General features: G+C 39.5%; 1 protein-coding gene across 3 annotated transcripts in view; it reads left to right on the top strand.

The window, feature by feature from the left end:
- Nucleotides 1-13,352, top strand: part of HACE1 (HECT domain and ankyrin repeat containing E3 ubiquitin protein ligase 1) — a 93,128-nt gene that overhangs the window by 54,578 nt on the left and 25,198 nt on the right. For all 3 annotated transcript variants that reach the window (XM_030556016.1, XM_030556017.1, XM_030556015.1), the window contains 5 exons: nt 2,876-2,987; nt 3,083-3,180; nt 3,382-3,469; nt 5,211-5,360; nt 11,838-12,034. In XM_030556016.1, coding sequence (XP_030411876.1) covers nt 2,876-2,987; nt 3,083-3,180; nt 3,382-3,469; nt 5,211-5,360; nt 11,838-12,034 — 645 coding nt within the window. The remainder of the gene's footprint in view (nt 1-2,875; nt 2,988-3,082; nt 3,181-3,381; nt 3,470-5,210; nt 5,361-11,837; nt 12,035-13,352) is intronic.

Raw genomic sequence — 13,352 nt, 5'->3', positions numbered from 1 at the left:
ACCAACTGTTTCTGGCTTATAGCTGCACAATAATTAGTCTGAGTCTTCAATGTATGATTCTGCTATAGCTGCTCACTTCAGTCAGATATCATGTTGCCAGGACATTCTCTTGCTGCCTGTAGTATACCTCCTACCACCTGTCACATGCCATCTGAGGTTAAAACATTTGGGTATTATTGCAATTGGTTGCTTGCTTTTTTGTGTTCCAGAGAGTTAAGTAAAAAGGCAGGAAACAAAACCCAGTGTATTGCTGCTGCACACAAGGCCACACATGTGAGCATTGGCTGCAGTGTGATCATTATCCAAGTCTGCACTAGTACTGCTGGTGGGTGGCTCGTGGGCAGCACTTTGTTTCATTCAATCTTCAACAAATTACACGAGAGCCCCTTTACTTCTGCAGATAGTCTGGTGATTTCCTAATATTCTCTGTAGTCCTGCTTATTAGAAAGACCTAAGATAAGAAACCATTTTGTTGGTCCTTTAGACCAGTTTCTCTAAAGATTTTTGCTCAAATCCTAAGACGACATGTAGGCTAGCTCTGGGCCATGCTGCCTGAATAGCAAAAATCTCTTTAAAGAAATTCTGTATTTTGAGAGTTATCAAAGTCTGGACAGGATTCCCCTCTCTTCCATAGTCCACAAAGCAAAACATTTATTTTAAGTACTTAGAATTTATGAACCCACTTCTGTTGCCATGTGACTAACTTTTCAGGGCAGAGTGTGAGGGTTGTGCTAGCTGTCAGTCCCCTGGATAATTTTCAGTTCTGTTCCATATTGTACTCAGCCAAGCCCCATGTACTGGTATCCTATCCACTAAAGCAAGTAAAGGCACATTCTGCTTTCCCCAAGGCGGGAGGGAGAGCTCAGTGGCTGGGTGGAGGGATAGCTCAGTGGCTTGAGCATTGGCCTGCTTAAACCCAGGGTTGTGAGTTCAATTCTTGAGGGGGCCACTTAGGGATCTGGGGCAAAAATTGGTCCTGCTAGTGAAGGCAGGGGGCTGGACTCGATGACCTTTTGAGGTCCCTTCCAGTTCTAGGAGATTGGTATATCTCCAATTATTACTTTATTACCTTATTACCTTACCTTATAATCAGTGGGCAGTGAACACACCATTTGTCTGGCCTTGTTCTAAGCAAAATCCCATAACAGTCGCCACAATTGTTTGAATGTCATGAGTCAAACAAGATGGAACTACCTTTCTGGTGAGATTTGCTGAAAAAGATGCCATTTTGTATAGATTTCTAGGGAATCCTGGCTGTTTCCATTTCCATAGGTCTTATTTGCTGTTGAATTAGAGGTCTCAAAAGTACTTTGAATTACTGTAAATCATACCTTTCATTATTGCTGTTATTTTAATGACAGTATTGACTTTTCTATCAAGGGAATTATACTTGTTTTTTTTGTTTGTATCTTAGAACAGCGTCTACTTTTAGTTTTGAGATAAACCTGCAATGGTGGACAAAACACCAGATGAATAAGGATTTAAAAATATTCAATTTCTGAGTCAGAGATTCTCAGGTCTCTGGAGTATCAGAGGACTCTACAATAAAACATTCTGAGAATCCAACAGTGGGGGTTTTGGGTGTTGAGGGGAGGGAGGTCCATGAGACTTTTTCCTTTATTAAATGGAGGAAACAGAGAATTATTGCCCTAAACGAGGAAAACCTCTTTCATCAAACAGCTTCTTAAAAACCAGAGCAGTTTCAGATTAAGGCCCTGTCTCTGCTACATAATTTTAAATAAGTTTGTAACCACTTAGTGGCATGGTTGGCCATAAACATGATTTGTCTCCGCAACTCACTGTTTGCAGTCAGCTGCCACAGTTGATAACCTGAAAACCAAGTGTGGTATTCTACCAGAAACCTAGTTTGCCACATGATTGTCTTCCTGTAATCAGTTCTGGATTTTTTCTGCTATCCTGTGTGTAAAGGACCTCTAAGCGTGGCAGTGTAACTGGTTAGGCCAGTCCTCCTTCCCTGAACATGTAATCCACAATGCTGCTTCTGGCATTTTCTCTAAGCATTCTGTCTGCTGAGATGTGTGAGATAGCTGCCCACATTTCCCAGAATGTACTGATGCAGATAAAATACAATTGTGCATGTGCACTTACTATGCTAACTATGGTTGTGAGATAGAAGTGATGTACTGAAAGACAAATATATAACTCAGTCACATAGGTGTCATGAACTGGTTACAAAAGCATGGCTGTACTTGTAGTATGGTCATGGCCTAATTTGGGTCGAAACCAAACCAGACATAATGAATTTCTCTCAGAATTGAAGAAAATAAGTGACTTAAATCAAAACAAAACAAAACAAAAAAAACCCCCAAACCATAATGAGTTTGCTTACTTTTATAGAAGACCTTTTCCATCATCCTATTCAGTGAAGTCATATTATTGTCAGGTACTATTGATAATGGCCTCATTAGCATAGAGGATCAATGAGGAATAAGAATGAAAGCATATGTTTGTGTAAATATGCTAAATAGACAATGTGGAGGATAGTTTCAAAGAAATTATTCATGAGAATTCATTATTGAATTTAAAAGTGAGCTAATTGGTTGCTAATGTATTCAATTACAGATCTAACTTTCAAAGCGCCTAGACATAAGCGTTTGAATTGTTAAGTGTCGTCCTTTCCAAATGCAAAAATGAGCTATACAAAATGTTTGTGTATTCTTTTAGCAGGATTAGTGCTTGATTTTGCTTTTATTCCCATTATGACATCTTGTTGAAATGTCTGCTAATTACACTTTAATGAAGTCCCTCATTGGAGCTTAATATTTAGAGTGAATTTAGCAGAATGCTTTGATTACTAGCCTTGAGAATGATTGACTAATATATTGGGCATATTTTACTTGTGTTTGTTTTGTAGCCCTTTAAAGATCGTTGTGAGTGGTTCTATGAACATTTGCACTCTGGACAACCAGATTCAGACATGGTGCACAGACCAGTCAATGAAAATGACATCCTGTTGGTTCACAGAGGTATTACGCTACAAGGAGGAGGAGTACATGTATAAAGTGCATAATATTTTTGTCATTCTTTTAAGATATAAAATTAACTAGTGTTTCATATTTAGATTCTATTTTTAGGAGTAGCTGTGAAGTTGTGTCTAAAGCAAATTGTGCAAAGCTGAAGCAGGGGATTGCTGTGCGATTCCATGGTGAAGAAGGCATGGTAAGTAAAACCTTCATAAACAAATTTTTAATATGCATATAAATATAATTTATACCAAATCTAACCAAAATTTGAATCTAAATGAAGTTTTAACAATACTCTTATACTTTTGCTTAAGAAATATATTTGGTTACTCATTTTGTTAAATCATCTGTAAAATTAAATTTCTTTTTGCTGTATTTTTATCCTTTTGACATGTAGGGTCAAGGTGTGGTACGTGAATGGTTTGATATCTTATCCAATGAGATAGTTAACCCAGATTATGCACTGTTCACCCAGTCAGCTGATGGTATGTTGGTATCTCTTGTTCTTCTAACTTTAAATGTTGCATCAGCAAATGTTCATAATCTAAGGAAAAGTTCCGATAAGTTATTCATAATGTAAACTGTTATCAATTAAGGTATAATGGACAGAAAAAGTCCTTGGCTAATAAATAATATGCACTATCCATTAATTACAATTGAGAACTAAGCAACTTTTATAAGTTGACATGTTGCTGGCTGACTTGTAAATATTTCTCTTTCTTTGGCATGGGTGGAGACATTCTATTTTAGCTCCTTTTGAGTTCCCAGTTTAATTTTCCTTTCATTTTCCTGGTAGCAAGAAAACATACCTCACGCATCAGCAGCAGGCGGTTGCTCTCTTTCCCCTTGCAGTTACTTGTGTGTCTGGGCTGGTGCAGGCAGGATATGGGGAGTTTTTTTCATCCCCTCTTGGCATCAGCCCGACAACTGGTTTCTGCAGTGAAAACAGCTGTTTATCTCCCTGGAATTGCTTTTCAGTGCCTGAGTTCTTGTCTCTTGGGTATCGAACAGATCGTCTAGCTGCAAAGCTTTTCTCAGAAGTAGGAATTGTCTCACTCACACCTTCTACCAGTTTCTTAGGAAACTGCAAAGAGAACTGAGTCAGCAAATGTTGCATCCTGATAGCTGGGAAAAAGGGTTTAGGAAGGTGTGTGAGAGAGACTGAACCTTCTGTCACTATGCTTTAAATAAATGCAAAGAAGTGGTTAGGCTCTAATCCTGGAAACACTTAAAGTATGTTCACAAATTTAACCATGTGAATAGCCATGGAACTGCTTATGTAAGTGAAATAATGCCTGTGCATAAGTTTTGTCGGGATTGGGGCCTATATGTAGTAGTTCATTATTACCCTTATGATGAGGGCATAATTCAGAGTCATCCTTAATTGTCTATTAAAATTCCATTTTAACCCATTTCTTTCCTGAATCACTTTAGTCCTGCTGAATGTAATACAGAAATTACAATCTGAATTAGAATATTTTAAAAAACAAACAACACCCCCCCCCAGCAAACACAGAACAAATTTTTTTACTTCAGTGTTTCAGATAATCAAAGAAGTAGATTAATTACTTAGAAAAATAGCTTTGAAATAGACCACAAGTGAGTACAGCTACACTTAAGCAAGTTGTTTGGCTCTGATTATAGTCTATTGAACAATGCGCTCTAATTCTAAAAATCTGGAGAACTTGCTTCAACTTTTTGTTTTGTAGAAAGATACTGACTTTTTCATAGTGTCAGACCTTGCCTATTGTAAGGTGTGTCCAAGTTTTGGCTATGCATGTTTTATATTTGCTCTGGATGGCCTTTGTACTTTAATTCCAAACCAGCAAGAATGTAAATATTTTTGAAAAAAATTCAAATGTTTGTCAATTCAATGGTTTGAGATGAAGAAGGCAAACACACTGTGCCACTGGGAAATGTAATTTTTGTTTGAAATATTAAGAATGTGTGTGTGCAGTAAGAAATATCTGTTTCAGTTTTAATAAGTTGTAGAAAGTATTTACAAGTTTTATCCTGGTTTTGCCTTTTGATTTTGGTCACGCCAAGAAAATAGATCTATCAGAGAAGTGGGTAATGTAGGTGTGTGTTTTTGTTCTTGTCCTGCGAACAAATTGCAAGTGTTGAATTTATTTGAGAGGTTCAAATTACAGTAAAAATATATAGGCTGCAGTTGTAAGATACGGGCTAAAACTATGACTAAATATAATAGCACCCTTTGTTTTGTAGGAACAACCTTCCAGCCAAACAGCAACTCTTCTGTAAATCCTGATCACCTGAACTACTTTCGATTTGCTGGACAGATCTTGGGTTTAGCTCTGAATCACAGGCAGCTGGTCAACATCTACTTCACAAGGTCATTCTACAAGCATATTCTTGGTATGGTTCTATTAAAATCCTGTTTTAGACAACTAATTCATTTCAGTAAATGGTATAAATGATGTGGCTTGGTAGTACTGTTATTTATGCACTAGGCTTTCATCTTTGGTGACCTATGGTAAAGAATGATGGATGTGAAAGTAAGTCTTTTTTTGTGTACATCAGGGTTACAGCACAACACAGCATGACTGGCATTCTCTGAAGAAAGGCTTAGATTGGAATAGTAAAGTTCTTGAAAATGGAAATACACTGGGTACTTCCGTGTTGGGAAACTTAGTAGAGCAACTTCTGCACTATATCAGCTGAAGCAGATAGCTAGTCCTTCACACTTATTAACCAATATACGAAGCTCACTTGTGGATGTTTAAGAAAAAATGACAGTGCCACTGCTATAACCCCTTTAAAGTGTAAATATATAAACTAGTGGCCATTACCACTTTGTATTTGATTGTCTTTTAAAAAACATTCTTAGTTCAGAGACAAGTAGTACAGCTGTTATGGCCAGCAGGTTCGTTAGTTTTTTCAGTACTAACATTCTGTTTGATATTTAAATGGTAGGTTCATTCTAAACCTTGTTTTCCATGGTTTGTAATTTCTCAGATATGTCCTGGTCTGAAATTACTTATGTTCCCCAGCCTAGAAGTATGAGACCTTTCAGGAATTCTGACAAAAATGTCTTCATAGTGGATCCCTGAACTCTAATTCAAACATTTGGAGTTTTAACATAAAACTCTATCTTTCAGTGAGGGTGCTTGGTTTGATAACTTTGAAAAAAATTGACTGAAGTTTTTCCAGCATTGTAAATTTATCGAGGAATCTTGCTGAATCTAGGGGGGAAAGTCTACTACTCCACTCTTACTATAAACACCCACATGCACACTCAGGTTCTCATCACATAGCAACAAAGAAAATCTGTATTTTTACCACCACCAATATTAACAATTCCTTCCCCTGACAAATGTATTACTTCTCAGTAGTGGGTCATTGGTGCTATTACAGTACCCTTCTCAGCCTTTTTCCTTTTCAGTGGAACTATTTTTGAGTCATCATTTAGAATGTAATGTAAGTTTGTGTCCTTCCTATAGATTCCTAGAGGATAGTTTAAAAACTCTAATAGAAAGGAGATTATTCTTACTCAAGTTTTCAAAGAATTTCATACCAATTTCTATAGTACCCTTTTGGTTTCACCCACCTTAAATTCTATGTGATTTTTCCATAAGAGTCTCATGACTGCCATAGCTGCCTGTCCAGCAAAATCTCAAGTCTTTCTCCATTGGGAGAAGCCTAGTGTCTCAAAGATTGCCCCAGATGCAACAGTACTGTTCCAGTCCCCAGAAAGGTGCTGGAGTTCTGCTCTTCTTTAGGAATGGGGACACTAAGAACTGTTGGTGTCTTTGGCTCCTCCCTGAGGAACAAGAACATATCTGCTGGTCTTTGAGGACCTCTGTGCAGTACTCTTATGGAGATATGTTGCCCTTGGCATTTGTGGAATATGTTGTCTCTGGCTTCGAGCTGCAGAACAGCCAGAAAACCAGGGTCCTTTGGGGAGTGCATGAGAAGTCCCACATGAGGGTGACTTCATTTCCTTACTGTACATATGAGGGTGCACCCCCTAAGTGCCTCAGGTCTTTTGCTGCTGCCACTGCCACAGAATGCTAATGGAACTTGCCTTCTATAGATAGATAGATCTTCCTCTATCCTACCTTAATATCTTCTTGTAATTAGTTAGCTTAGAATAGTATAAGGTAGTTTATTGTAAACCACCCTCCCCTTGTCCCAGATACCTTTTACCAACGCTATGTTGGGCCATGAGGTCTCATAAAGGCATCAAAAGATGTGCCTTCTGCCCAGTGATCATACCAGAGACAGGTGCTTTCATCTGGTGCTTGCTCTGTATAGGCGAGACCCACTCAGTAACCGAAGGTACAATTTGCTGCCGCTTCCCTCCCTGCTCTAGAAGGCAGAGTCATTTCAGGCTCTAGGCTCATCTAGCTTCTCAGAGTGCCTACAGCCTTGATAGCCTGGGCTAATTGATGGTACAGAGACCCCAGCCTCAGCGTAGGTCTTCCTGTGCAGGACTCATGATGAGTTTTACTGCTCTGTCCTCAGTGCCAGCTTTTCATCATGAGCTTGAGACCAGAATCTCTTTGGAGCCATGCTGGGAATGAATCTTTCATCTAGCACCAAAGATCAAGTTGGCACCATCTTAAAGGTTTCCTTAGCCCCAGTGCTAACACAGGAAGTGCCCATCTTGCCGCCTGCTCCTCACAAGATGATTTGGCACTATTCTATTCGTCTACTGATAACTCTACAAGGGCATTCAGAGGTCCATTCAGGTAAAAGGAAGGAGAAGCAGCACATCTCCTCATGAGGCACAAAAAACAGAGAAAATGAGTGCTCTCTTGTATTCTCTGACACACAAGTGCCTCAAAGATTCTCAAATGGCATTTCTTTTCCATGTCCCTGTGGAGCCGAACATCTCAGCACCAATTAACTTGGACTTCTAACCAGTTCAGATCCCAATAATACTTTGAATCTTTCTGTGTCTGAATCTACTAGCCACCCTACAGCATGCTTTTCCACTGCTTGACTCTGCACTGAAACTTAATCCTCCAGTCCCAACCCATAGGTGCCTCTGAATATCTAACCCCTTTGGAGATGAACTTTACACAGTCCCCTGAATTAATCTCAGGGCACTGGACCTGTGCTCTTGTCTTAGGTCGAGAAGTCATGGAAATCTACCATAGGCTTTCTTCAGCTACTCATGTGGCTGTACATACAGGACTCTGAAGACCCTTTTGGAGGCTGAGACCAGTTCTGGTACTGACTGCGACACTAGTTCCAATGCCCCATCTGGCACCAGGCCCCCACTTGGCATTGATACCCTTATAGTACCTATCATTCATCCAGTGCCAAAACAACCTTCCTCATCAGCACTGATGCTGCCACCGAATCCAGTAGATGTGCAGGAGGACCTGCCTATATCTAAGGAATGGGATGAGACTCCTTCAGAATAAACCATCTGAGTCCCCTTTGGAGGAATAATACAGATGGTACGTTCCGTGAAGACCAAACTGGTGTTTCATCTGTTTACATTCCTGACAATCATACTGTTTCAGGGGCTACTGGAAAGAATGGCAGATACATGTCAGCTACAAATGGGTCATGGCACCAGAGAGATCCAATCCCCTGTTTGACATATTACAGGTACAGACTAGTGAGATGTAGTCTCTGCCTCTTATTCTTTGGTGGGCTGAGGATGACAGAACTATTTGGCTATCTCCTTTTTCTTCCTTGGCTGTGTCCAGGTGAGCAGACAGGATGTATACTCTGGCAAACAATGGACATCAAACAACTTTTTCCAGCCAGTTCCCTGGTGGTGTCTGCAGCATTAGAGAAAGTTAGAGGCGGCAAAGTGTCTCTTTCCGCTCCTGACTGAGGGGTGTAAGCTGGGTGCTTTTGGCAGGAGAGCCTACATGTCTAGACCTCCCAAATGGCTGACTACTAAACCATCTTGTCCATCTGCAGTTACACTTTGGGGTGCCATGGGCCTCGTCTTGGAATCTCAACTGGAGGAATAGAAGGAAGTGGCTAAGACCTTGGTCACATGGAGTTTTAAGCTCACAAGATACTCTTAAGACCTGGCTTAGTTTCTCCTCTTACAGCTTCTGGTGCATGATTATTTTGGATCAGTGAATAGTGGACATAATTGATGGTGGATACTCCATCCAGTTCTGCACCAGGCCATTTCACCATTTTCTCCCATCTCATGAGAGAGTCCTGTTGAAAGAGATGGATTCGCTCCTCAAGAAGGGAACCATAAAGGAGTTTCCATAGGAATACTGAGGGAAAGGATTTTAACACTACCATTTCCTGATTCCCAAGAGCAGTTAATGTCTGAGGTCTATTCTGGATCTCACAAACCTCAGTAGATACATAAGAAGAACGTCTTTTCCATTTCCCTGATTCCCAGGGTCACATAAGGAAGATCAGGTTGGACAGAGCAAACATAATAATAGCTGCAACATGGTCTTGTCAGCACTTGTATCCAGATCTCCTGCTGCTGGCTATAGTGCTGCTTTTTATTGGCCTCTGTCTCCAGACTTCTTATCTCTACAGCAAGGAAGGATTCTTCATCCTAGCATAGAGATACTCCACTTGGTAGCTTAGAGGTTAGAGAACCTGGGACTAATGTGAACAGTTCCTGCTCTCAAAGATCTCAAGCCATTCTCTTACAGCTTTCACTTTGAAATGTTATAAATAAAAATGGCAACTGTTGTCTTGGTGGCTGACAAAGGACTCGCTAGATCTCAAGCTGAAGTTCCTTCAATCTTTGAGTACATTTTACAGTTAGTCTCAGGACTTAGTAGTCTTAGCCTCTCCCTGAAGGTCTACGTAGCAGCAATATCTGCTTATTAGAATGTTTTGTTAAGACAACCCCTTCTTTCACTTTGCAGGTTCTTTAAGGACATATTAAATGTTCTACCCCTTCGCCAATTAGAGAGTCCCTGTCGACACAGGATCTAAAGCTAATGGGACTCTCCTTATGTGCCTCTAGCCCAGGCTTCTCCCAAGCATATGTCAATCAAAATGGCCTTTCTGATACCTGAGGTTATTGGTAGGAAGATGAGCATGTGAGCTTAATGCTTGGATCACCGCTCCACTGTGTGCTGTGCTCGTAAAGGACAAAATCATCCTGAGGACACATCCCAGCTTCATGCTTAAGGTAGTCTCAGATTTCCATCTATCTTAATCTGTTTCTTTTCTGACACCTCATTCCCACCCAGGGGAAGCAAGTCTCCATACACTAGATATAAGAGGCTACTGTGCTTTACTCGGGGGAAAAAAACCCTAAACCCTTTGATTATTTAAATAGGTTCTCCCACATACTACAAATAACCTATTACCAGACACTCTCACAAGACTGTTACTATGTTCCATATATCATCTTAGCTAGGAAAACAGTACCTCGTTTGAAGACCCATTCCACAACTGCCACCTCAGTGTCAGTGGCCCATCTTAGGCCGGCTTCCCCTGGTGGAGACTTGCAAAGAAGCTGTTTGAGAATTCAGTGTATGCTTTCACTAGATGCTTCTCCTTAGACTTAGCATCATGCTCCAGTGCCTGGTTTTGTGTAGTTGTTATATGGTCCGTATTTCGCTAAGAACTCCTCACCCACTATTTACCTGGTTGAGCCATGCTTGCTGAACTCCCATAGGTGAGAAGCATATAGGCTGGTAACTACTGTGGTTGAAGAATTAGCTCTCTGTATTCATGCTACTGGCTCTCCTTCCTCTTTGCCATGGAGTAACATCAGGATACTGTAGTTTGGAAGAAGGAACTGGGGCAATTCCTTATGTAGTGTAGGGTGGCGCTGTCACTCATAGACGAGAACTCTCGTGCACCTGCCTGTGGAGGTGGTTTTGCAAAGTAGCTTGACACCAGCGGTGCCACATTGCAGTGAACTGTACAGAGGTAGCTCTTGAACACTTACTGATAAGTGATCTTTCACATTACTGTGCAGGCAGAGAAGAAAGCTGGAACTAAATGTGAAAGAAATTTCTTTGGCTTTGGCTGTGACTATGTGATAGGCCAGGAGTGACCAGGGCTGAGATTGGAGGAGCTGTTGATCTTCCCTCTTTCTCCATGGTTTCACAACGGAGGAAGATATGGAAGGATCAGATTAGCAGTGGTGCTTGCAAAATGCATGCTGTCATTCGATGTGTATTTGGGAAAGGGGATAAAAATAGGAAATTCTAAAACTTATTTCTGTATTCAGCTTAAGCTGTATAACAACTTTTGCTTTTTAGCCTCTTTCCAGATTTGCTTTTATAATGTAAATTGCTTTAGGGTTTCACAACTTTAGTTTTTTTTCTAAACGTGATTTGTAGCTGGACCACAGTTGTTGCTGAAAGAGTAGCAGGTCTTGTCTCATAAGAAATGGGATAAAAAAGAAATGTAAAGAGCCAAGGAAATTAATTTATTCTGACTATATAAAAGACCTCCATAACTACTTCCTTAGTATTTTTTTCCAGCTACAAACTGCTTTTTAGTGAAAAGAGACATTTCTTTTAATATACTAAAGCAATTGGTTTTGTAAAACTTACTAGTTGTAAACACCTGTTTGACCTCATGAAAATACACCAGTCCATGGTTGAAAGCCTTGGGCTTCACAGTGAGACTTGAGTCAGTGTCCCAGGAACATGCATTTGTTATAGCTTATTGACTAAATGGTGTGTGACTTCGGTTCACCAGGAGAATCTATATTAAAGGACATGTTTTACTTTCTATGTCTGTGTCCAAAATACAGAAGATACGGCGAGTTTAAACTCTGCTGTGTATCATGACTATAAATCTGTTTTTCATCCCTGCATTATTCCAGTCCCTCTCTAGAGGGCAATCTTCTACCATAGAAAAAGCAGGCTGAGGCAAACTGAATATTTGGATTTTTATTTTTTTTAATTTTCATTTTCTCAGGTATTCCTGTAAATTATCAGGATGTGGCATCAATTGATCCAGAGTATGCAAAGAACTTGCAGTGGATTTTAGATAATGATATCAGTGATCTTGGGCTGGAACTGACCTTCTCTGTCGAGACTGATGTGTTTGGAGCAATGGAAGAAGTGCCTTTGAAACCAGGGGGTGCAAGTATTCTTGTTACACAAGACAACAAAGTGAGTGTTCAGGTTTATCCAGAAGTTACTGATAAGAACAATTTAACTGACCTATGAGTGAGTAGAAGCATAAATTATGTACCTAAAGTAATCATACCCACATATTAAAAAGTAGCTGGCAAAATGGTCCCCGTTTGTATATGTCAGTAAATTGGACTCTTCTGAAGAAAGTTCTTTAAACAGCTCTCGGAAATTGTCTGTCTGTCTCTTTTGTTGGAGTTTTTATGAAGAAAATCAAGGTAGAAATCAAATGAAGGACTTTTTAGAAGTGACATACTATACTGTACATGATCAAGCTCTTGGCGGAGGGTGGGGGTGTGGGAGGAGGGGGAGTATTAACAAGGAACACCTATGTGCTTTTCAAAAATACAGCTGTAGGTAATGTTGCTTAAGTGTTGCAAAATTCACTGTTAAATATGGCCGGTTTACTAAACAGTGGAGTGTTTAAGGTGTGTTGGGACAGAGAAGTGCAAAGCACCCAAAACTCCATTTGAAGTCAGTAGGAATTGTGCTGCTCAGCTACCCAGACAGTTTGATCTTAACATTATCATTGAACAAAACACGATGCAAATTCATTCACTAAACAGAAAGGAATGGGATTTTGAAATAAATTTATTAGGCCTTTCATCTTTCAACAGTTCCAGGCTTATTTTATGAGCCATAAACAAAGTTTAACAATATAACATTTTGATCTATGTAAAGCAGAAGCTGACAGAATTATAATTGGGTTAAAATCTGTGTGCTAGCGCAGTTTGGCCTAATACTTAAACATAGTACTAAAGCAAAGTCTGTTTCTGTTCTCTGTGTTAAATATTTTGTAAACAACTTGCTGCTGCTTGTGCTACAGAAAAACTAAACCTAAATTAAATATGTACTGTATACCCTGTGGCTATAAACCCCTGAAAATTGAATGATATAGTGAAATCTAAAGAGAATTTCTTTGGAAAAGATATAAAGTAATGTAGACTTCTAAAATTTAGTACTGTGATTTTATGTTTCATGCTCTGCCTACATGAAAGTCATTAATCTGTGGTGTGTAATTACCATAACAAGGGTTAAAATAGTATCCTTTGCCCAGCCTCTCTTTAAAAATTTAGTTCTAAATTATGATATAACTTACCTTTTAATTGAATTTTGTCCTTCATTCAATAGCTCAGTGTATTCTTCATACAGTCTTTAATGTTCAGTATCTGGTAATATCTTCATGCTACTGACACTTCAGAAATTTACCATTTGTGTTTTTCTTCTTTAATCTTTCCATATGTATTAAATGGTTATGTCGTGATGGGTCTGTTACCAGTATAAGCACACTGTATAT

This window comes from Gopherus evgoodei, chromosome 3 (genome assembly GCF_007399415.2).
Source record: "Gopherus evgoodei ecotype Sinaloan lineage chromosome 3, rGopEvg1_v1.p, whole genome shotgun sequence".
Lineage (NCBI taxonomy): Eukaryota > Metazoa > Chordata > Testudines > Testudinidae > Gopherus > Gopherus evgoodei.
The sequence above is the reverse complement of the archived record's forward strand: the minus strand, read 5'-3'. Positions and strand labels throughout refer to the sequence as shown.